General features: G+C 52.4%; 1 protein-coding gene across 1 annotated transcript in view; it reads right to left on the reverse strand.

Annotated features, from left to right (window-relative positions):
• Positions 1 to 9,347, reverse strand: part of ECD (ecdysoneless cell cycle regulator) — a 41,556-nt gene extending 32,209 nt beyond the window's left edge. The window contains exon 1 of the mRNA XM_068102746.2: positions 8,962 to 9,347. Within this exon, the coding sequence (XP_067958847.2) occupies positions 8,962 to 9,169 (208 nt within the window). The 5' untranslated portion in view covers positions 9,170 to 9,347. The remainder of the gene's footprint in view (positions 1 to 8,961) is intronic.
• Positions 9,348 to 24,474: the final 15,127 nt, after the last annotated feature.

Genomic DNA, 24,474 nt, shown 5'->3' on the forward strand with positions numbered 1-24,474 from the left:
AGATGGGATACCCAGCTAAACATCCATCCGTGGGACGGTACACTTTGTGAAGACCCACCCAGCCTGCGATGCACCAATCCAACATCAAACACCTCCCTCCCACCCTGGCCCTATGGGACTATGAATTATCCTACACCCTCAAACCTTCTCGGGCAACCCCGTCCCCACCCTGCCCGCCCACCTCCACGAGCACACGGCCAATTTCGTCCAGCGGTTCATTTCTCATAGTGTTCCACTTCTGGGAGTATTTTGTTTTAGCACCTAGAAGCTTCCTATGCACACCCCAAGTACAATCATCAGTTTTCAATTAATTCCATCCAGCAGATCAGGAGTAAATAGAAGTAAAAGAAACATACAAATAGTATGCCAATTTATCGGTGGACCGTGGGTGGATACGTGGTCAAATCTTAACATTTGGGGGGGGGGGGGGGGGGGGGAAACATGGACAGTCACAAATTTAGTGAAGGATGGTCATATCAGTGGGATACAGAAGGTAAGCTGTTCAGCATGGAGGATTGGAGGAGGTATGCGCTCTACCGAGTTCCGTTCTCGTTCAATATGTGTCACGACTTAAATGCAGTTGGCCCATTTGTCCTTCAAACTGGGGAAGAAGTTGTGGTTCAGTGATTGTAAGTGTAACCAGACCAAATATTCACTCACACAAATATCAAAATAAAAGGCCCGGAATGCTTCATCAGAGCAAGATAGTCTTCCTTCGGCCGGTCGTCCTTCGTACAAAAAGTCATTCAGACGGTTTGGAAGCAGCATTGCCTGCCGAAGATAAAGCCGATCCCTATCGAGTCCAAATAATGAATTATGTGAATCTCCCCACGACGGAGAAAAACCTGGAAGGAAAACTGTCGTTTGTGAAATGCTTCAGACATGAGCATTATGTTTAATTATGGCTTTGGCCAGAAATTCACTGGTAATTGAGTATTGTTCACTGGTAATTCCCTGTTTGTCGTAAAAAGGCGACAAAAAGGGTTGGCGGCAGGAAGGGCATCCGCCGGAGTGCAGACGTCAATCAACTATTGGCTGTACCTAAACTCGGAGCAGGCACAGGCGAAGTAATGGCTACAACAGTGAAGGAAACAATAGATGACTGGGGTATATCGGATAGTGTTGCAGCGATGTGCTTCGATACTACCAGTTCCAACACAGGATGTCGTTTGAGCGCGTGCATATTGCTTGAACAGAAATTGGGCAAAGATTTGTTGTATTTGGCCTGCCGTCATCATATTCACGAGATAGTTCTCGAGGCGATATTTTCATGCGCGATGGGTCCCTCGACTGGTCCGGACATTCTACTCTTCAAGCGTTTTCAAACGAAATGGTCATTCATTGCTAAAGATGATGTACAATGTGCGACAACTGACGACGAGGCTTTAAAGCATGTGACAGACGTAGCAGATGCCATAATAACCTTCGCCAATGAACAATTGTTAATACAGCAACATCGTGACGACTACAGAGAGCTCCTTGAGTTGACCATCATATTCTTGGGTGGAGTTCCTCTTCGTGGCATCAAAATCATGGCTCCTGGTGCCCTTCATCGTGCCAGGTGGATGGCGAAAGCCATCTATGCACTCAAAGTTTGGATGTACCAAAAACAGTTCACGTTGACTAAAAGGGAGGATGTCGCTTTGCGCAATATCTGTGTGTTTGTTGTGAGAGTGTACGTGAAAGCTTGGTTTGTCGCCCCATCGCCGATTCTTGCACCATCTCAGGATCTCGCATTTCTCAAACAACTCGATCAGTACAAGGATATTAATTCAGAGATGGCGAAGGCCGCAGTCAACAAGATGTTGCGTCATTTGTGGTACCTGGGAGAGGAGCTTATCGCGTTGGCATTCTTTGATAATTCTGTGTCATCAGACACTAAACGAAAGATGGTGACTGCAATAAAGACATGTGACGAAGGAGTAGAGCCTAGTAAAAAAGCTGTAATTGACCACAAAGTAATTGCAGACAAAAGTTTGGAAGATTTTGTTACATCAAATACAAACCGATTTTTTAAGGCTCTGAATTTGTCTTCATCATTTTTGGAGATAGACCCAGATAACTGGGAGACCAATGACGCGTATCAAAGAGCGAGAGCAATTGTGAGTGAAATGAAGGTTTTAAATGACATTGCCGAGCGCGGAGTGGCGTTGATCACGGAATACAACAAATTACACACATGTGACGAAGAACAAAAACAGTATCTTTTGCGCGTCGTCGCCGATCACCGTCACCGATATCCAGACTGTAGTAGAAAGGCCCTCGCGCAATAATTCCTGCATGTATGTACTATGTATATTAGTTTACATCATGTACATGTAGTTTATTTACTGTCTTCTAAAGTTGTTATTGAATGTCAAATTTAGTCTCTGAATTTTAAACACAAGTATACAAAGTCGCACATTATACTTACAGTAATACTGACATGCAAGTAGTGATGCTTGAATTAAAGCGGTTTTGTCTTAAATATGACGTATTGTGTATAGACCAGTTAGTATAATTCGTAATACAGACACATGAGTTTATAGAGTATTATTAAACGGTATTTTTCCTGCAATATACCATGGCATAACACTAAATTGAAACGTTTTTTTATATTTTTTACTGTACCGTATCATATCATATCATATCTGTATCATATCCTCTCGACACGTTAAAATAGCGCCAAACGACAAAACTTTGAACCCCGGTAGCAACCTCTAAATATCAACCAATCTTTATGAAAATTCACATATGTCATTTTCTCATCACTGGTAACAATATTTTAGGGTGAGACATTAACATTTACAAAAAAATTTATTTTGGACCACCCTAGCATCCGGCCGTAAAACATTGCTTCAAAAAGGAGACCAAAAAACAACAACAACCACGGTCCCCGAAAAAGGCCAACCCCCGCTTGCGGGGAAAAATGGCCTCTAAAGGTTTTTTTTATTTTTTATCGAGTCCAAATAAGTCGTGGTGTTGATGAATTGTCAGGTTGTCGGCGACTAAACCGACATCCCTCCCATTTTATCGTTGGAGGTATTGACTTATATAGGGTTGGTTTTCTAAAGCTTATATCAGAATATTAACTTATATCAAATGGGTCTTTTGAGGGGAAAGTGTGATGACGTCACCACGTCACGCGGCACGAATGCGCGCCTGTGTCGTTGGAGATACCGACTTCTATAGGGAGGCCCCATCACCCTCCCCCATCACCCTGCCATCACCCTCCCATCACCCTGCCATCACCCTGCCATCACCCTCCCACCACCCTGCCATCACCCTCCCCCATCACCCTCTGCCATCACCCTCCCATCACCCTGCCATCACCCTCCCATCACCCTTTATTGGACCATTTGACTTCTGTAGGGTTGGTTTTCTAAGGCTTATATCAAAATATCAATTTATATCAAATAAATCTTTTAAGGTGAAAGCGCGATGACGTCACCACGTCACGCGGCACGAATGCGCACCTGTGTCGTTGGAGGTATTGACTTATTTAGGGTTGGTTTTCTAAGGCTGTAGGCCGCACCTCATTTTGTCAAATAAAGTGGTATTCGGGTGGTTCCGGTATTTGGGACCGCAGGGACGGAAAGTGCAGGTACGGGGTGCTTGGCACTCCCCAGCCGGCCCGCTCTGAAGGTTCGGATCGGGACACCGGGATTCATTCCGGTCGCCCGGTCGGCCCGGAGGTGGGGGTGCGGGGCCTGTCACGGAACGTCAAAACAAACTCCTCCCTCTCATCCCATCACCCTGCCATCACCCTGCCCTCACCCTCCCATCACCCTCTCATCACCCTCCCACCACCCTGCCATCACCCTCCCACCACCCTGCCATCACCCTCCCATCACCCTCCCATCACCCTCCCATCACCCTGCCCCATCACCCTGCCCCATCACCCTCCCCCATCACCCTCCCCCATCACCCTGCCATCACCCTGCCATCACCCTGCCATCACCCTCCCATCACCCTGCCATCACCCTCCCCCATCACCCTCTGCCATCACCCTCCCATCACCCTGCCATCACCCTCCCATCACCCTCCCATCACCCTTTATTGGACCATTTGACTTCTGTAGGGTTGGTTTTCTAAGGCTTATATCAAAATATCAATTTATATCAAATAAATCTTTTAAGGTGAAAGCGCGATGACGTCACCACGTCACGCGGCACGAATGCGCGCCTGTGTCGTTGGAGGTATTGACTTATATAGGGTTGGTTTTCTAAAGCTTATATCAGAATATTAACTTATATCAAATGGGTCTTTTGAGGGGAAAGTGTGATGACGTCACCACGTCACGCGGCACGAATGCGCGCCTGTGTCGTTGGAGATACTGACTTCTATAGGGAGGCCCCATCACCCTCCCCCATCACCCTGCCATCACCCTGCCATCACCCTGCCATCACCCTCCCATCACCCTGCCATCACCCTGCCATCACCCTCCCATCGCCCTGCCATCACCCTCCCATCACCCTGCCATCACCCTCCCACCACCCTGCCATCACCCTCCCCCATCACCCTCTGCCATCACCCTCCCATCACCCTGCCATCACCCTCCCATCACCCTCCCATCACCCTTTATTGGACCATTTGACTTCTGTAGGGTTGGTTTTCTAAGGCTTATATCAAAATATCAATTTATATCAAATAAATCTTTTAAGGTGAAAGCGCGATGACGTCACCACGTCACGCGGCACGAATGCGCACCTGTGTCGTTGGAGGTATTGACTTATTTAGGGTTGGTTTTCTAAGGCTGTAGGCCGCACCTCATTTTGTCAAATAAAGTGGTATTCGGGTGGTTCCGGTATTTGGGACCGCAGGGACGGAAAGTGCAGGTACGGGGTGCTTGGCACTCCCCAGCCGGCCCGCTCTGAAGGTTCGGATCGGGACACCGGGATTCATTCCGGTCGCCCGGTTGGCCCGGAGGTGGGGGTGCGGGGCCTGTCACGGAACGTCAAAACAAACTCCTCCCTCTCATCCCATCACCCTGCCATCACCCTGCCCTCACTCTCCCATCACCCTCCCATCACCCTCTCATCACCCTGCCCCATCACCCTGCCATCACCCTCCCACCACCCTGCCATCACCCTCCCATCACCCTCCCATCACCCTGCCATCACCCTCCCATCACCCTGCCATCACCCTCCCATCACCCTGCCATCACCCTCCCATCACCCTCCCATCACCCTGCCATCACCCTCCCATCACCCTGCCATCACCCTCCCATCACCCTGCCATCACCCTCCCACCACCCTGCCATCACCCCCCCCACCACCCTCCCATCACCCTCCCATCACCCTTTATTGGACCATTTGACTTCTGTAGGGTTGGTTTTCTAAGGTTTATATCAAAATATCAAATAAATCTTTTAAGGTGAAAGCGCGATGACGTCACCACGTCACGCGGCACGAATGCGCACCTGTGTCATTGGAGGTATTGACTTATTTAGGGTTGGTTTTCTAAGGCTGTAGGCCGCACCTCATTTTGTCAAATAAAGTGGTATTCGGGTGGTTCCGGTATTTGGGACCGCAGGGACGGAAAGTGCAGCCGGCCCGCTCTGAAGGTTCGGATCGGGACACCGAGATTCATTCCGGTCGCCCGGTCGGCCCTGAGGTGGGGGTGCGGGGCCTGTCACGGAACGTCAAAACAAACGGCCTGCCGGGGCCGCCCAAAAGTCGGGCGTGAGGGGCGCGTCCACTAATGGAACGCCTCTCGCTTCCCAGATCGAGGGCCACGTGGTCAGGAGAACCTCGTCCCTTCTGGTTGCCCTGCCGTCCCGCCGTGGGCGCTGGCAGGGTGTACTTCAAACTAAGCTTAAGTGTCAAGTGTTAAGTTCCTCCTTGCCCTCGCAAGGGAAAGGCTAGGGTCAAGCTCTTCCAAATTTCCAAACACTAGGAATCGGACATCTCAAATTAATTAATTAATTTGTTAACACATCTCAGTCGCCCGCGACCTCTCTAGCGCGGGCGTCGAACCAGTTCATTCCCGGTGCGGCCGGGCCGAATATCGGCCCGGACGTGGCTGAAGCCATTGATTCCGCCGTAGCCCGCTAACGCGTAGGCTCGCGCGTCCCCGGTCCGCCTGGGCTCCGCGGGTGTCCTACCGTGCCCACGTCGCCATGCTCGCTGAATAAAGCAGCCAGGCGTGGTGCCCGGGGACGGACTTTCGCTGTCTAAACATGGTAGCGCTAGGCCAGTGGGACCGCCGGGACCCACGTGCACTCACAAGTTGTTCTGCGTGTGGGCGGCAGTATCAGACTGGGGCGCCCAAACGCTCCCCGGCTAAAGTTCATCCTGAAAGCGCCCACATTGTGCGGACAAACCAAGTCAAGGGCCACGTGGTCAGGAGAACCTCGTCCCTTCCGGTCACACTGTGCCTATCGGCCGGCCTCGAAGACCGAAATTGTGACGGTGTCACCCGTGTCCAGTAGGAAGGGTGACTGTGAACCCCGGCCAGTACCAAAAACAACAACTGGCAAAGGGCGGACGAGCTCCCGTAGGGAGCCAACCGCCATCCAGTAAGGAGATGGTGTATCCTAAAAAACCACCTATCCGGATTGGACCATTTCAAGTCATACCAAGGACTTTAAAAATGGTACGTGCTGCTTCCTTGCTTGAAAAGGATAGAGCACGGACGTCGGACAATCACCATCGGCTGGCAGCCATGGGGAGGGTGAAATTCCTCTTGAGGAAATGACCCGCTGAGTATGGTGAGAGAAGTGGCGCCATTGTTATTATATCACCGGTACCCAGAGTATCCCAGGAAGTAAAGTAACAGTGGTGAGGGCACTTCCCCCAAGCTCAGTGGCTGTGTTAAATGTTTGTTTTGTGTGTGTGTGTGTGTGTGTGTGTGTGTGTGTGTGTGTGTGTGTGTGTGTGTGTGTGTGTGTGTGTGTGTGTGTGTGTGTGTGTCAGCTCTATCACAAGCCCTAGCCTAGCCAAAGTAAAAAAAACTAGAGGTTCCAGCGAACCTGAACTCAACTGGTCTATATCAATATGGTTAGAATATGCATAATAGAACCACAAACTATATACTTTATATGTGCGTTTATATGTTTATATGTGCGTTTATATGTGTTTTCAAATATCTTTAAGTGGCAAAAGGCACAAGTTTCATCAAATTTAATCATTATATTTGTGACTTTTAGAGCTTGGACGTCATCCAAACTGATGTTTATGGGTCAAGTCATGTCATGTCACGACGAGGTCATTTCGACGAGGTCACTACACACCAAGTTTCAGCCTTCGAGCTACATTAGGAAGTACCAGATTGACAAAAATTGATTTTTCAATATGGCCGCCCTGCCGCGACCATTTTTGGGCGTGCAACGCCCAAATGCAATCCCAAACTAGTTTATGTCTTAAAGATGCTGCATAACAAGTTTCATCAAATTTGATCAATATTTGTGACTTTTACAGCATAGACGTCGAATTGTTTACAGACGACAGACAGACAGACAAACAGACGACAGACGCTGGGTGTCGACAAAAACTCAGCTGGACATAGTCCACTTGAGTTAAAAATTAATGGTGTTGATGAAAGGACAAACAGAGAGACACTTTGCTTTTCGCTTTGTGTGTGCGGGGTAATAAAACAAGGTTTGATAATTTCAAAAAATCTTTAAAGACAACATTGTATTATTGCTCAAATATTGAACGGTAATAGTAGACCATGCCCTGAGGGATAATTAAAGACATCCAGGATGGTCATATATTAAAGTGAATGGGCTGAATAGCCTAATGGTGTGTGCACTCATATCTGAGCTGTTTTAGCCTGGGTTCGAATCCCAACCTATGATTATAAACTGTCAGTGTCGTATTCCGCATGCAGGGGAGGAATCAATGTCATCCTTCATCCATTGGATGGACGTTTAATTAAAGGACTCGTCTGTCAGGGAACCAGTCTGCCAGGGGACAAGTCTGACAGGGGACCAGTCTGCCAGGGGACCCGTCTGCCAGGGGACCCGTCTGCCAGGGGACCCGTCTGCCAGGGGACCAGTCTGTCAGGGAACCATCTGTGAGGGGACCAGTCTGACAGGGGACCAGTCTGACAGGGGACCAGTCTGCCAGGGGACCCGTCTGCCAGGGGATCCGTCTGCCAGGGGACCCGTCTGCCAGGGGACCCGTCTGCCAGGGGACCCGTCTGCCAGGGGACCCGTCTGCCAGGGGACCAGTCTGCCAGGGGACCCGTCTGCCAGGGGACCCGTCTGCCAGGGGACCCGTCTGCCAGGGGACCAGTCTGCCAGGGGACCAGTCCACCAGGGGACCAGTCCGCCAGGGGACCCGTCCGCCAGGGGACCCGTCCGCCAGGGGACCCGTCTGCCAGGGGACCAGTCCGCCAGGGGACCAGTCCGCCAGGGGACCAGTCCGCCAGGGGACCAGTCCGCCAGGGGACCCGTCTGCCAGGGGACCAGTCCGCCAGGGGACCAGTCCGCCAGGGGACCCGTCTGCCAGGGGACCCGTCTGCCAGGGGACCCGTCTAGCAGGGGACCCGTCTGCCAGGGGACCAGTCTGCCAGGGGACCCGTCTGCCAGGGGACCCGTCTGCCAGGGGACCCGTCTGCCAGGGGACCAGTCCGCCAGGGGACCAGTCCGCCAGGGGACCCGTCCGCCAGGGGACCCGTCCGCCAGGGGACCAGTCCGCCAGGGGACCAGTCTGCCAGGAGACCCGTCTGCCAGGGGACCCGTCTGCAACAGACGTTAAAGATCCGTCGGGTCTTTTGCAAAGAGTAGGCGCGTTATCTTCAACATCCTGAACAAACTACAAATTCCTCCTTTACTCACTGCTGGGAAGGCCAAGCCCAAAGCCACTGAACACTAACCCTTGCCAAGAGGCAAGAACCTACTTCGGCCGCACCGACACTCTGTAACTTGTAAGGGGAATGGTACATTGATGATAATGATCGTAGCTTAGCTCTTGATTGATTTATGAACAGCAAATAGCAAATCATTCGTAGGATCAATGCCTCATTTCGTCTCACCCTTGGGTGGCCTGTAGTGTAGACCAAACCTCTCATTCTGCCAAATATACCCCACCAGCCAAGGAGCGAGGGAACCAAGAACCTGATCCCTGTAGCATTCCAGAACATCCCGTGAGAGCTTCCTGGCGGGCGACGATGGCTGAAGGAACAGCTTGTACCGGACGCTATCTTCAGGAATAACTTTCTTACCGAAAGCGTGCGATGCCATGGACGCACGTGAAAAACAAAAATGGAACCACGTTTTTTTTTAGGGGACGAGGGAGAAACGACACAAGCAATCAATTCAATACACCTTTATGACTAAACAAATACAGTGCGGTATAACCAAATGTCACATAAAAACGATGAAGTAAAACTACCCGTGCATTTACCTTCCAGGTCAAAGTGACATAACATCCGGTTTGTCATCTGGATGGGAAGTTCTACAAATATACATTGATTGGTCAAGATGGTGAAGCCGAGCGGCGGCCATCTTGTGACCCCCAAACCACAACGCGACTCCATTGAAAAAAGAGCCCACAAAGTTAAAAGTCATGCTTAGATTAAACGAAGGCTTGAAGGAGCTGTGCTCCCACGTAGTCGGAAGAATGGACGCGACAAAAAGCTGGAATTCGTCCGAGTTTCTTTATTGTCACAAAACAACTCGGGTACTCTGAAAAGCCCGTTTATCGGGCAGCAATATATATACACACATTATCCCGGAGCGTTTGCCCGGGAAAGGCGAGAGGGGGCGTGGCCGGGCGTCCTGGCCGCGGCCTGGCAAGTCGAGGGCGGGCATGCCCGGGCATGCCCGGGCGTCCCGGACGCGGCCTGGCAAGTCGAGAGCGGGCGTGGCCGGGCGTCCTAGACGAGCCCGGCATGGTGATCGCTCCGCGTCCTTGGTAGGTGCAAGGCGATTGTGTAAACCCAGCGGTAGCCGCTACACACGTCCCCCCAGAATCGACTTGCACCGGCAGGGTCAATTTGAGGGGGGTCCTGATGACCCGGCCGAAGCGACCCCTGGCGGGTCGTGGGGGGGGGGGGGTCCGGTGTGGTGGTGGGCGGTCGAGTGGGGGGCACCGTGGACGGGGGGTGGCCTCGCCGCGGCGGAAGGGCCAACCGTGGCGGTTGGTCGATGTCCACGTGCGCCGGCTTGAGGGGGTCCACCGCAATCCGGTCCGACCTGCCGCCGATGTTGATGACGAACGACTTGTCGTCCCGTCGCAGGACCCGGAAGGGCCCGTCGTACGGTGGCCGGAGTGGCCCCCGATGTGCGTCATGACGCACAAAAACGTACTCCGCTGTGCGAAGCGCTGGGGGGACGTAGGACTGGGGGTCACCGTGGTGGGATGTTGGCACGGGCGCAAACCGTCGGGTGGCCTCCTGGAGGTCCGAGCGCTGGTGAGCTGCGGACCAGGGACTGGTAGCGTCGGGCACGAATTCGCCCGGGACGCGTAGTGCCTGGCCGTAGACAAGCTCGGCGGTGGATGCCCGGAGGTCCTCCTTGGGGACCGTGCGGAGGCCCAAAAGGACCCACGGCAGCCGGTCGGCCCAACCGCCATCTTGAAGGCCGGCCATGAGCGCGGCCTTCATGGAGCGGTGAAATCTCGCACAACCCGTTGGCTTGGGGGTGGTAGGCCGTAGTACGGTGGAGCTTGACCCCGAGGTTGCGGGCGACCGCGCCCCACAGCTCGGAGGTGAACTGCGGTCTGCGTTCCGACGAGATGTCCGCCGGTGCGCCAAAGCGGGCGACCCAGGTGGCGATGAAAGCCTGCGCCACGTCGGCGGTGGTGGTGGAGACGAGGGGAACGGCCTCCGGCCACCTGGTGGTCCTGTCCACCATGGTGAGCAGGTGTGTGAACCCCCGTGATGGGGGGAGGGGGCCCACCAGATCCACGTTGACGTGGTCGAAACATCGTTCGGGCACGGTGAAAGGTGCCAGCGGGGCCTGGGTGTGTCGGTGGACCTTGGCCTGTTGGCAGGCTGTGCAGGTGCTGGTCCAATCGCGGACGTCCCGTCGAAGGCCGTGCCAGACGAATCGCGCTGACACCAGCTTCTGGGAAGCTTTCCGGCCCGGGTGGGAAAGGCCGTGGAGGGAGGCGAAGATGCGGCGTTGCCAGGTAACGGGCACGATGCGGCGAGGCTGGCCTTGGGAGACGTCGCAGAGCAGGACAGTGTCCGCGAAGGGGATGTCGGCCAGGCGGAGGCCCGTGTCCGCCGCCCGGAGGGCTTGCACCGTGGTGTCGGTGGTTTGGTCCGCCGCCATAAGCGCGAAGTCCACGCCGAGGTGGACCGCGTTCGCGCTGGCCCGAGAAAGACAGTCGGCCACGGCGTTGTTTTTGCCGGCGACGTGCCGGATGTCCGTGGTAAACTCCGACACGGCGGAGAGGTGGCGCTGTTGGCGGGCTGACCACGGCTCCGTGACCTTGGCCATTGCGTAAACCAATGGCTTGTGGTCGACGAACGCCGTGAAGGGTCGGCCCTCCAGGAGGTGGCGGAAATGGCGAACGGCCAGGTGTAGACCGAGGAGCTCACGGTCAAACGTGCTATATTTGAGCTCGTTCGGCCGGAGCTGCCGGCTGAAAACAGCGAGTGGCTGCCAAACCCCATTCACCCATTGCTCATGTACGGCGCCCACCGCGTAGTCGGAGGCATCCGTGGTGAGGGCGATGGGAGTGTTGAGCACCGGGTGAGCGAGCAGTGTTGCGTCGGCGAGGGCCCGCTTTGAGCTTTGGAAGGCCGCGTCCATTGCTGCAGACCAGACGATGTCGTGCTTGGCCGGCTTGCCCCGGAGGGCTTCGTAGAGGGGCCGCATGAGTTGAGCAGTGCGGGGCACGAAGCGGTGATAGAAATTCACCATTCCCAGGAATTCCTGCAGGGCCTTTATGGAGCGGGGACGCGTAAACGTGGTGATGGCCACGACCTTGGTTGGCAGCGGCACGGCCCCGTTCTTGGTGATGTGGTGGCCCAAAAAATCAACGGCCGTCGTGCCGAAATGGCATTTGGCCGGGTTGACGATGAGGCCGTGCTCGCTGAGGCGCCCGCACAGTGTTCGGAGGTGGAGGAGGTGCTCGGCCCGGGACGTGCTGGCGACGAGGATGTCGTCCAGGTAAACGAAGAGGAACGGCAGGTCACGCAGCACGCCGTCCATCAAGCGCTGGAACGCCTGAGCCGCGTTCTTGAGGCCAAACGGCATCCGTAGGAATTCAAATAAGCCGAACGGCGTGATGACGGCCGTTTTAGGGACATCGGCCGCCCTGACAGGTACCTGGTGATATCCCCGTATGAGATCGATTTTTGAAAAAATGACCCATCCTGCCAGACGGGCGGAGAAGTCTTGGATGTGTGGGATCGGATACCTGTCGGGGGTGGTAGCGTCGTTAAGGCGGCGGTAGTCGCCACATGGGCGCCAGCTGCCCCCTGGTTTTGGGACGATGTGTAGTGGCGAAGCCCACGCGCTATCGGAGCGCCACACGATGCCGAGGTGTTCCAAAGTGTCGAACTCGGCTTTGGCCACGGCGAGCTTGGCTGGGTCGAGGCGGCGGGCTCTGGCATAGACCGGCGGGCCCGTGGTTGGTATGTGGTGCTCGATCCCATGTCGTACTGCGACGGCCGAAAACGTCGGCCGCGTGAGGGCCGGGAACTCCATGAGCAGGCGAGCAAACTCGTTCGCCACCGGGAGGGCGCATGCCAGCTCGGTCGGAGCGGAGCTGCTCAATGTGCATACCAGGGAGCTGAAGGTCTCGGCGTTGATGAGGCAACGCCGTTGGACGTCCACCAGCAGTCCGTGTGTGCAGAGGAAGTCGGCGCCTAGCAGAGCCATGGGCACGTTTGCGGTTACAAACGTCCAAGTAAAGCGTTGGCCGCCGAAGCAGAGGGTGACGTTGCGCGGGCCGAAGGTGCGGATGGCCGATCCGTTGGCCGCAACCAAGGAGGGGCCGCAAACGGCGTACTGCCTGTCCTGATCGGAGGCGGGTATGATGCTCAGTTGGGCGCCGGTGTCACACAGGAAGCGCCGTCCGGACGCTTTGTCCGTGATGAAAAGTAAGTTGCCCGTGTAGCCGGCGTTTATGGCTGGTAATGAACGCTGGCCAGGCCGTTTCCCGGCCTACCGAAGGTGCACGGGGGTCGGCATGTCCGGGCCTTCTGTCCGAACCTGGCATGATAGTAACACCACGCTTGGTCAGGTGGAGGCCCCGGTCGTCATGCTGGAGGTGGTCGGCTCGGCGTTGCGGCCGCCAATTGCGTCGGCCGTTCAGTTGTCGACCGTGCCGGGTGCTCGGGCGCCATGGGCGTTGCGTCGGACGGCGGTGGGCCCCAGGTCGCTGCTGCAATGCGTTGACCTGCCGCGGAGATCTTGTCGGCTTCCCTGGCGAGGGCGTGGGGATCCGTGATCGTCGTGCTCGCCAGGGCGAGGCGTACCGGGCTAGGCAGCTGACGGAGGAACAGCTCCCGGAACAGGAATGCCGGAGAGTGCTCGCCGATCAGCGAAAGCATGTAGTCCATTCGCTCGGATGGGCGTGTGTCGCCGAGCTCGGGCAGGTCGAGCAGGCGCCGTGCGCGTTCCGCCGATGGGAGGGCGAAAGCGTCGAGGAGGAGCTTTTTAATCGCGCCGTATTTGTCAGCGGCTGGCGGGCTCTCGAGGAGGCTCAGGGCGCGGGCCGCGGTGGCTGAACCGAGCGCTGCTACCACATGGTGGGAGCGGGTGTCGTCGGCCGTGATGCCTCGCAGGGCGAACAGGGAGTCCGCCTGGGCGAACCAAACCGCCGCGTGAGCCTCCCAGAAGGTAGGCAGTTTAAGGGCAACTGCCATGTCCATGTCGGTAGGTCACCAATGAAGGAGCTGGGGCTCCCACGTAGTCGGAAGAATGGACGTGACAAAAAGCTGGAATTCGTCCGAGTTTCTTTATTGTCACAAAACAACTCGGGTACTCTGAAAAGCCCGTTTATCGGGCAGCAATATATATACACACATTATCCCGGAGCGTTTGCCCGGGAAAGGCGAGAGGGGGCGTGGCCGGGCGTCCTGGCCGCGGCCTGGCAAGTCGAGGGCGGGCATTGGTTGCGAGAGGACGCTGGCGTTGCATATTCGCCGCTTCTCCGACTGGATGGATGTACAGGGTCCGCTTCTACCTTTCTGACCTGACATCTCACACCTGTCCTGCCTTTTCACACCCGCACGTGCCGCGTGTTCTCCGGCTGGATAACGGAATCTGCTTTTGATGGTACGGAATACGGAATTCGAAAGGCCCGCTCCCGTTGTTTGTGGCCGTGGCCTTGTTTGCCGGTGGCCTTGTGGCCTTGTTTGCCGCTGTGGTCTTGATTAGCGGCTGCAGTCGTTTGCCGCTGCGTTTGCCGCTGCGTTTGCCGCTGCGTTTGCCGCTTTGCCTCCTCGACCTTGGCCTCGTACTCGTCCCTTCGCTCCTGCCTGGCATGGCTCTGAAGTACTCCGCCGCAAGGCTTCTTCTGCTCAATACCCGCTCCACCCCATCATGCATCTCTGCCATCAAATCAAATGGACTCCTCCGACGACCCAGGTACATTCACCGTGGCTCCGGTCGCAAGTTTGTTTATTCGCAATCAGGTCACTCCATCCCCGTCCTCTGGTCGGCTCAGCGCACTCTCACTCTTCGTCCCAGCGCACCTGGTCACAGCAACCCACACGATCGCACCTCTTGCCTACGAACCCTGGCTAAATCACCTGAATTCATCCCTGCTGTTCAAAACAACATCAAGCTCACCCTGTTCAACACCCGGTCCCTCAACAATAAATGCCTCATCCTGAACGAATACATCCTGGATAACAAACTGGACTTTCTCTGTCTCACCGAAACCTGGCAACAACCTCTGGACTACTACACACTCAACCTCACCACACCCAGTGGATATTCCTACGTCAATAAACCACGCTCGGAGGGCCGAGGTGGTGGAATTGCCGTTATCCACCGTCAAGACATCAAGACCAACCTCATCTCCATCTCATCTGCTCCATCATTTGAACACCTGGCTTTAAAACTCTCTGGTCACACGCAGTCAGTCATGGCTGTCGTCTACCGCCCTCCCAAACCACACCCATCATTCCTGTCTGACTTCTCCTACTTTCTGACCCAGCTATGTTCCCTCTCCCCCTCAATCCTCCTCCTTGGTGATTTCAATATCCACATGGACTCCACTGACTCCACAATAACCACTGACTTCACTGATTTACTCACCTGCTTTAACCTCACTCAACATGTCGACTTTCCTACCCATATCCGTGGTCACATTTTGGACCTTGTCTGCTCAACTGGATTAAATTTGCACCATCTCTATGGCTCCGACCTCACCCTCTCTGACCACTTAGCCATCACTCTGACCATCAACATCCCCGCCCCAACACCAAGGCATTATCGCACAATCAACTTCCGTAAGCTAAACGCTCTTTCACCTACCTCATTCTCATCCACCCTCTCTGAAAAAATGTCCACTTCTCCCTTCATTGACCTCCACACCCCTTCCGACCTCACTGACTACTACAACCACACTCTCTCCTCCTGCCTTGACCAGCTTGCGCCTGTAAAAACCAAAACAGTTTCTTTCACCCATTCTGCTCCCTGGTTTACCCCTGAACTCCACCTAATGAAAACTCGTGCTCGCCAACTTGAAAGACTCCGCAATAAAACGGGTCTCACAGTTCACTCCCAAGCCTACAAGGACCACATACAACACTACAAAGATGCCCTCTCCCGCGCCCGCTCTGCCTACTACTCTCAAATTATCCACTCTGGCTCCGGAAACCCAAAAGCACTCTTCTCGACAATAAACAAACTCCTCCGCCCCCTGAACACCACCACCCAGTCATTCACAGTAGACAACTGCATCTCCTTCCTCTCTTTCTTCCAACGCAAAATTGACAACATCTACAACAGCTTGACCACCGCCGCACCCGCTCCCCCTCCAACCACCTGCCCCCCCTTGTCCTGCCATCCCCTGTCTCGGTTCTCCCCAATCTCTCCTACTGACCTCTCTGAACTCCTCATAGGAATGAAAACTGCCACCTGCACTCTTGACCCCATCCCCTCCAGCTTTGTCAAAGCCTCCCTCCCTGCTCTCTCTCCACTTATCATTGCAACAATAAACTCCTCCCTGTCTACAGGCATCGTCCCACCTTCCCTCAAAATTGCTGCTGTTACCCCCATTCTAAAAAAACCTGGTCTAAACCCTGACACCCTAAACAACTTCAGACCCATCTCCAACCTACCCTTTCTGTCAAAAGTTTTGGAACGCGCTGTAGCCACTCAACTCAAACATCATCTCTCTGCCAATAACTTGTATGAAACATTCCAATCCGGATTCCGCTCCAACCACAGTACTGAAACTGCTCTCCTCAAAATCACCAACGACCTTCTCCTCTCCTCTGACGCTGGCAACCTCAACATTCTCGTCCTCCTCGACCTCAGCGCTGCCTTTGACACCATCGATCACACTATCCTCCTCACCCGACTTGAATCCACCTTTAACGTCACCGGCACTGCCCTCTCTTGGATTAAATCATACCTCTCTGACAGATGCCAGTTCATCTCCATCAATAACTGCAAATCCCCCACTGCTCCCCTCCCCCAAGGTGTCCCCCAAGGTTCAGTTCTTGGCCCCCTCCTCTTCATCCTTTACCTGTCCCCGCTCGGTCACTTAATCCGCCGTCATGGTCTCCAATTCCACTGCTTCGCCGATGACATCCAGCTTTTCATCTCCACCAAGTCCGTCTCCACCGACACCCACTCTATCCTGACAAACTGCATCACTGAAATAAAATCCTGGCTTCAAATCAACTTCCTCAAGCTTAACTGTGATAAATCTGAAATAATCATCATTGGCCCAAAAACGCTCACAAAATCCACCCATAACTTTGCCCTCAACATCGACGGTATCCCAGTATCCACCTCCCCTCACATCCGGAATCTTGGCGTCATCTTTGACCAAACCCTTTCCTTCGACAAATACACTAAACAGATCACAAAGTCAGCCTTCTTTCACCTGAAAAACATTGCCCGTCTCCGCTCATCCCTCTCCTCCACGGCTGCAGAAACCCTCATCCACGCCTTCATCACCTCCCGTCTGGACTACTGCAATAGCCTCCTCTATGGTTCACCCTCAAAAATCACCAATAAACTCCAATACATTCAGAACTCCGCTGCCCGTCTACTCACTCATTCCCGGACCCGTGACCACATCACCCCCGTCCTTTACAAGCTTCACTGGCTCCCCATCCCCCAGAGAATCCAGTACAAAATCCTCCTCTTGACATACAAAGCCCTCCATAACCTGGCCCCATCCTACCTGGCTGACCTCCTCTCCAGACACACTCCCACCCGCAACCTCCGCTCTGCTGGTACCAACCTCCTGACCCCCTCCATCCGGACCAAATTCAGATCCTGGGGGGACAGGGCCTTCTCCATCGCTGCTCCCACCCTCTGGAACTCACTACCTCACACCATCAGAGACTCCTCCTCACTCACCACATTCAAAACATCACTAAAGACCCACCTGTTCAACGCTGCATTCAACATTCAACCCACAGCATTTAACCCCTGACTATCTCTTCTCCTTCTCCCTCCTTTTGCTTTAAATATTTCCCTATTGATTCTTGTCTTGTCTTTTTGATTCTTGTCTTATATATATGCCGTATATCGCTGCTGTTTGTTTTCTTGATTCTTGTCTTTTTGCAATTGTTGTTTTCATGTATTGTTATGCATTATGTTTTCCACTCTGTCAAAGCGCCTTTGGGCTTCTGGAAAAGCGCTATACAAAATAAATGAATTATTATTATTATTATTAATTGCATAGTGCCTTACCGAATTGGGAAACCAACTATTTTCAAGGTCAACGGGTCATAGGTCAACTTTACGTCACACTTCTAAAATCATCAATTTTCGTCTGACAAATAATAATTTTTCATCCGATTGACCCAAGCTTTGCTTAAGATCGTAAATTTAAATCTTAATGAAATGGACAATTTGATGTATCCATGGCAACGTCTTTTGGGGGTGAGGGTGGATTTTGCAAGTATCGTTTGCTCTGCACGGCCTTTCTTGTTACTTGCAAAATCGAAGATTTTTCAAGTATATTGGTCGGTTGCGTTTGTGGTTCTGTCTGTCTGTTATGTCTGTTTGTTCTGTCCTCGTCTGTTTGTTACTTGGCAAAATTAAAAAAACATTTTTGCAAGTTTTGCAACCCGGTTTGTGTATGTGTGTGTTTGTTTGTCTGTCCGCTCACTTATACTTGCCTACAGGTCACAATTTGAAACCGATCTTCATGAAACTTCACTTCAAATTACTTCACTAGCTGAACGTGGTATTTAATTACCTGTCCCTGCCACGTAGTGGATGAACGTGGTAGTACCTCTCTCTGCCATGTGGTGGCTGAACGTGGTATTACCTGTCTCTGCCATGTGGTGGCTGAACTTGATATTACCTGTAATACCGGCACCTGATCTATGTGATACCGGCACCTGATCTCTGTAATACCAGTGGCACCTGCTCTCTTTAATACCGGCACCTGATCTCTGTAATACCGGCACCTGATCTCTATAATACCGGCACCTAATATTTGTAATACCGCCACCTGATCTCTGTAATACTGGCACCTGATCTCTATAATACCAGCACCTGATCTATGTAATACCGGCACCATCCGCACAATAGAGATCAGTGGTGGTAACTGCAGAAATCTGTTGTCGGAATGGAGCACACTCGCACCCCCTGTTAACCAATAAGAATGGACAGGATTCTAACATTTTTTCCAGTTACCATCGTGATCGATGACGAAACTGTATTCGATAGTAATTTATAGATTAAAAATTTGGAAACGCTCTGCGACCCTCCCACAGGTCTGCAGGTGTGTTCCATTGTCAATAAACTTGTAGAGTGCTCACCTAATTTTAAACACTCAAGCAAGCCCTCCAAAGAAACGGTTGAGAAGGAACGGCTGGCTTGGCAAGCGACAGCAAGCTGATTGCTCATGGAAAATACATTATGTTGCAAATTCTGGTTGTCGTTAAGGGTGCGTATACTGCCTGGAAACCGCTAAGCCACGCCCCTCGCTCAGCATCCACTGCCTGGAAACCGCGAAGCCACGCCCCTCGCTCAGCATCCACTGCCTGAAACCGCAAAGCCATGCCCCTCACTCAGCAGACACTGCCTGGAAACCGCTAAGCCACGCCCCTCGCTCAGCATCCACTGCCTGAAAACCGCTAAGCCACGCCCCTCACTCAGCATTCACTGCCTGAAAACCGCTAAGCCACGCCCCTCACTCAACATACACTGCCTGAAAACCGCTAAGCCACGCCCCTCACTCAACATACACTGCCTGGAAACCACTAAGCCACGCCCGTCACTTGCGTAGACTGCGTGGAAACCGCTAAGCCACGCCCCTCGGTCAGTTGTGTTTTTAATGAGTCGAAATCGATCAACTAGTGCAGCTTATAAACGTCTCTTTGCTTCACTGTGAGTTGTGTCGTCCTTTAAAAGGCTCAAATATCATATGAAAACGGAGGTGGTTTAATCGAGAAGAAGGAACGAGATCAGAATACCTTCAAAGTATTAAATTGCTTCTTTAAGTTGTGATTTTAACAGATTTTGAGGTTGTTTGAAGATGATTAAAAGGAAAGATATTCGAATATTCGCTTTTGGAGAATTTCTCAAAGAAATCCGCAATGAGGGAAACTCATGTGAGCTCCATGGGACTATGGCCAGAGGAAAGGCGACGGTACAGAGATGGAAAGAAAGCACAAACGTTGGGATGGATCAGAAGAGCGTGTCCTCTACGAGGTCCGCCTTTCTGCCATATAAAGCGCGCAGTTCAGCCACTTGATCCGGGTAGTGAACGGTCACCACCTCGTTGTCTCTTGTGGTCAAAGCTCCCATGTGGGACTGTTTGTTTATATGTGAGTTGCGAGAATGGTCTGCCCCCTCCCAGGCTCGTGTAGTAGCAGAGACCTGGGATAATAGACAGGAGTTCCCTCATCCTTCCCATGGGACTTACCCCTCCCCCCCTTCCCCTCCTCTACCCCCCCCCCCCCTCACTCCCCAAACATTAAAATAAAAACAGAAAAATGAAGTGCTCAGAATATCTGCACCATGAACCCCACATTGACTGGTTCTCGGCACCGGTGAGGATTTTGCTCTCACCTTTATTTGTCTCTGATTAGTTTACAATTAGGATTTAAAAAAAAAACATCGCGTATTTAAACGTGAGTAAAAAGTTAAACGGAACCCAGAAGCATGGATTTCTTTCCCTCAGCCACGGCACATATCGTGGTATTTGCTTTGAGTGATGTGATTGGCTGCATCCCTTTTCAAATCAGGTTAACAACTTTGGTTCAAAGAGAGAATGCAGAAGAGGCAACAAATGGGGAGGGGGAGGGGGGTATTTTGGGTCCTCAGGGACTTTTGGGTATTTTTGGTACTCGGGGATTTTTGTGTTTAATGGGTCTTTTTGGTCCTTGGGGTATTTTGGGTCCTCGAGGATATTTGTGTCATCTGGGTCTTTTAGGTCCTCAAGAGCTTTTGGGTCATCTGCGCCTTTGGGTCTTCGGGAATTTTTGGGTCATCTGGGTCTTTTGGGTCCTTGAGGACTTTTGGGTCTTTTTGGTCTTTTGGGTCCTCAGTGACTTTTGGGTCTTCTGGGTAGTGTGGGTCTTTAAGGGTCTTAAGGGTCTTACGGGTCTAAAAGCGTCTTCAAAAGTCGACGGTGTCTCAGCAGTCTTAAGAGTTAAAAGGTACATTTAAATCGTGGACTCGACGGATTTCTGAGAAATGTGAATGTTAGGTGCATTTTTGGGTAAAAGTTGGGAACCTCACTTTTTAACATAATTAAGGTATGCTGAATTCGAATAACCCGGTTCGCAAGCCAAAATTGGAGTTTTTGACCTTCTGATTAGCATAAACAAAATGGCCGCCAAATTTCCATTTTTGGACAATTTCTTTGACCAAGCATTTATTTATCATGTATATACGAGTACATGCAGCTTTTTTACTTTAACTTTACAACTTTAACCCCAAAATGCACCTAGAAGCTTATACATGGCCTTTTCTCATAAATCAGTCTCGTCTATTATGGTTGGCGACATATTGAAAGAGACATTCAAACTGATATTGGACTCAATAAATGGGAAATGGTTTTAATAAAACAATGTTTCATACAACCATTTATTCTAAAATTAAGTATACATGGCCATGAAGCACAGACATTCAGGAATGTCACACATGTTGTTTTGCCAAACTACATCAAATTCATACGAGGGGTCTGATCATCACTCTGTTGCTGACAGACACACATTGATGTGCACCTCAACTCTGGGACACAAGTGACAAGTTTTCACACCTGGGGACAAAGGTTTGCGCATGCCTTTGCAAAGATCTGGAAACCTACACGAGTGTAAGACTTCACACGTGACACGAACAACGTGGATCACGTGATAAACACAACAAAAACAAGGTTTGAATGACGGATGAAGCCAATATAGTTACATTGAGATACTCAAACAATTATTCGTTTTAAATGACAACAAAAGTATAAGGTACAGTTTGTACACCTGTGTGCCCACCTCTTGGAGAACCGATTTAAGTCCTTTCTTCACCTTTCTATCAGGTTCGGAGAATCTTTCAACATTTGTTTTCCTGGAAAGGTGTGTGACGTTTAAACAACGAGGTTTTGCACGCTTTGTTGAAGCAGTCACAAGAGGACCAGGAAGCCGAAGACCACACCTCTGACGTCATTTCTTCAAGACACTGCCAAGTCAATGTGGGGTTCATGGTGCTGAGAACCACGTTAATGTGGGGTTCATGGTGCCGAGGACCAGTCAATGTGGGGTTCATGGTGCCGAGAACAACGTCAATGTGGGGTTTATGGTGCCGAAAACCACGTCAATGTGGGGTTCATGGTGCAGAGAACCAAGTCAATGTGGGGTTCATGGTGCCGAGAACCACGTCAACGTGGGGTTCATGGTGCCGAGAACCACGTCAATGTGGGGTTCATGGTGCCGAGAACCACGTCAATGTGGGGTTCATGGTGCGGAGAACCACGTCAATGTGGGGTTCATGGTGCCGAGAACCACGTCAATGTGGGGTTCATGGTGCTGAGAACCACGTCAATGTGGGGTTCATGGTGCCGAGAACCACGTCAATGTGGGGTTCATGGTGCCGAGAATCACGTCAATGTGGGGTTCATGGTGCCGAGAACCAAGTCAATGTGGGGTTCATGGTGCCGAGAACCAAGTCAATGTGGGGTTCATGGTGCCGAGAACCAAATCAATGTGGGGTTTATGGTGCTGAGAACCATGTCAATGTGGGGATCATGGTGCCGAGAACCACGTCAATGTGGGGTTTATGGTGCTGAGAACCATGTCAATGTGGGGTTTATGGTGCTGAGAACCATGTCAATGTGGGGTTCATGGTGCCGAGAACCACGTCAAAGTGGTGTTCATGGTGCCGAGAACCACGTCAATGCGGGGTTCATGGTGCCGAGAACCACGTCAATGTGGGGTTTATGGTGCTGAGAACCACGTCAATGTGGGGTTCATGGTGCTGAGAACTACGTCAATGTGCGGTTCATGATGCTGAGAACCACGTCAATGTGGGGTTCATGGTGCTGAGAACCAAGTCAATGTGGGGTTCATGGTGCCGAGAACCACGTCAATGTGGGGTTCATGGTGCCGAGAACCACGTCAACGTGGGGTTCATGGTGCCGAGAACCACGTCAATGTGGGGTTCATGGTGCCGAGAACCACGTCAATGTGGGGTTCATGGTGCCGAGAACCACGTCAATGTGGGGTTCATGGTGCCGAGAACCACGTCAATGTGGGGTTCATGGTGCCGAGAACCACGTCAATGTGGGGTTCATGGTGCCGAGAACCACGTCAATGTGGGGTTCATGGTGCCGAGAATCACGTCAATGTGGGGTTCATGGTGCCGAGAACCAAGTCAATGTGGGGTTCATGGTGCCGAGAACCAAGTCAATGTGGGGTTCATGGTGCCGAGAACCAAATCAATGTGGGGTTTATGGTGCCGAGAACCATGTCAACGTGGGGTTCATGGTGCCGAGAACCACGTCAATGTGGGGTTCATGGTGCTGAGAACCAAGTCAATGTGGGGTTCATGGTGCCGAGAACCACGTCAATGTGGGGTTCATGGTGCCGAGAACCACGTCAACGTGGGGTTCATGGTGCCGAGAACCACGTCAATGTGGGGTTCATGGTGCCGAGAACCACGTCAATGTGGGGTTCATGGTGCCGAGAACCACGTCAATGTGGGGTTCATGGTGCCGAGAACCACGTCAATGTGGGGTTCATGGTGCCGAGAACCACGTCAATGTGGGGTTCATGGTGCCGAGAACCACGTCAATGTGGGGTTCATGGTGCCGAGAATCACGTCAATGTGGGGTTCATGGTGCCGAGAACCAAGTCAATGTGGGGTTCATGGTGCCGAGAACCAAGTCAATGTGGGGTTCATGGTGCCGAGAACCAAATCAATGTGGGGTTTATGGTGCCGAGAACCATGTCAACGTGGGGTTCATGGTGCCGAGAACCACGTCAATGTGGGGTTCATAGTGCCGAGAACCACGTCAATGTGGGGTTCATGGTGCGGAGAACCACGTCAATGTGGGGTTCATGGTGCGGAGAACCACGTCAATGTGGGGTTCATGGTGCGGAGAACCACGTCAATGTGGGGTTCATGGTGCAGAGAACCAAGTCAATGTGGGGTTCATGGTGCGGATAACCAAGTCAATGTGGGGTTCATGGTGCCGAGAACCACGTCAACGTGGGGTTCATGGTGCCGAGAACCAAGTCAATGTGGGGTTCATGGTGCCGAGAACCACGTCAACGTGGGGTTCATGGTGCCGAGAACCACGTCAATGTGGGGTTCATGGTGCCGAGAACCACGTCAATGTGGGGTTCATGGTGCCGATAACCAAGTCAATGTGGGGTTCATGGTGCCAAGAACCACGTCAATGTGGGGTTTATGGTGCCGGGAACCACGTCAATGTGGGGTTTATGGTGCCGAGAACCACATCAATGTGGGGTTCATGGTGCTGAGAACCACGTCAATGTGGGGTTCATGGTGCTGAGAACCACGTCAATGTGGGGTTCATGGTGCTGAGAATCATGTCAATGTGGGGTTCATGGTGCTGAGAACCAAGTCAATGTGGGTTCATGGTGCCGATAACCAAGCCAATGTGGGGTTTATGGTGCCGAGAACCACGTCAATGTGGGGTTTATGGTGCCGAGAACCACATCAATGTGGGGTTCATGGTGCTGAGAACCACGTCAATGTGGGATTCATGGTGCCGAGAACCACGTCAATGTGGGGTTCATGGTGCCGAGAACCATGTCAATGTGGGGTTCATGGCGCAGAGAACCACGTCAATGTGGGGTTCATTGTGCCGAGAACTCCTGAAAGTGGGGTTTATGGTGCTGAGAACCACGTCAATGTGGGGTTCATGGTGCCGAGAACCACGTCAATGTGGGGTTCATGGTGCCGAGAACCATGTCAATGTGGGG

This window comes from Myxine glutinosa, chromosome 8 (assembly GCF_964187855.1).
Source record: "Myxine glutinosa chromosome 8, kmMyxGlut1.1, whole genome shotgun sequence".
Classification (NCBI taxonomy): domain Eukaryota; kingdom Metazoa; phylum Chordata; class Myxini; order Myxiniformes; family Myxinidae; genus Myxine; species Myxine glutinosa.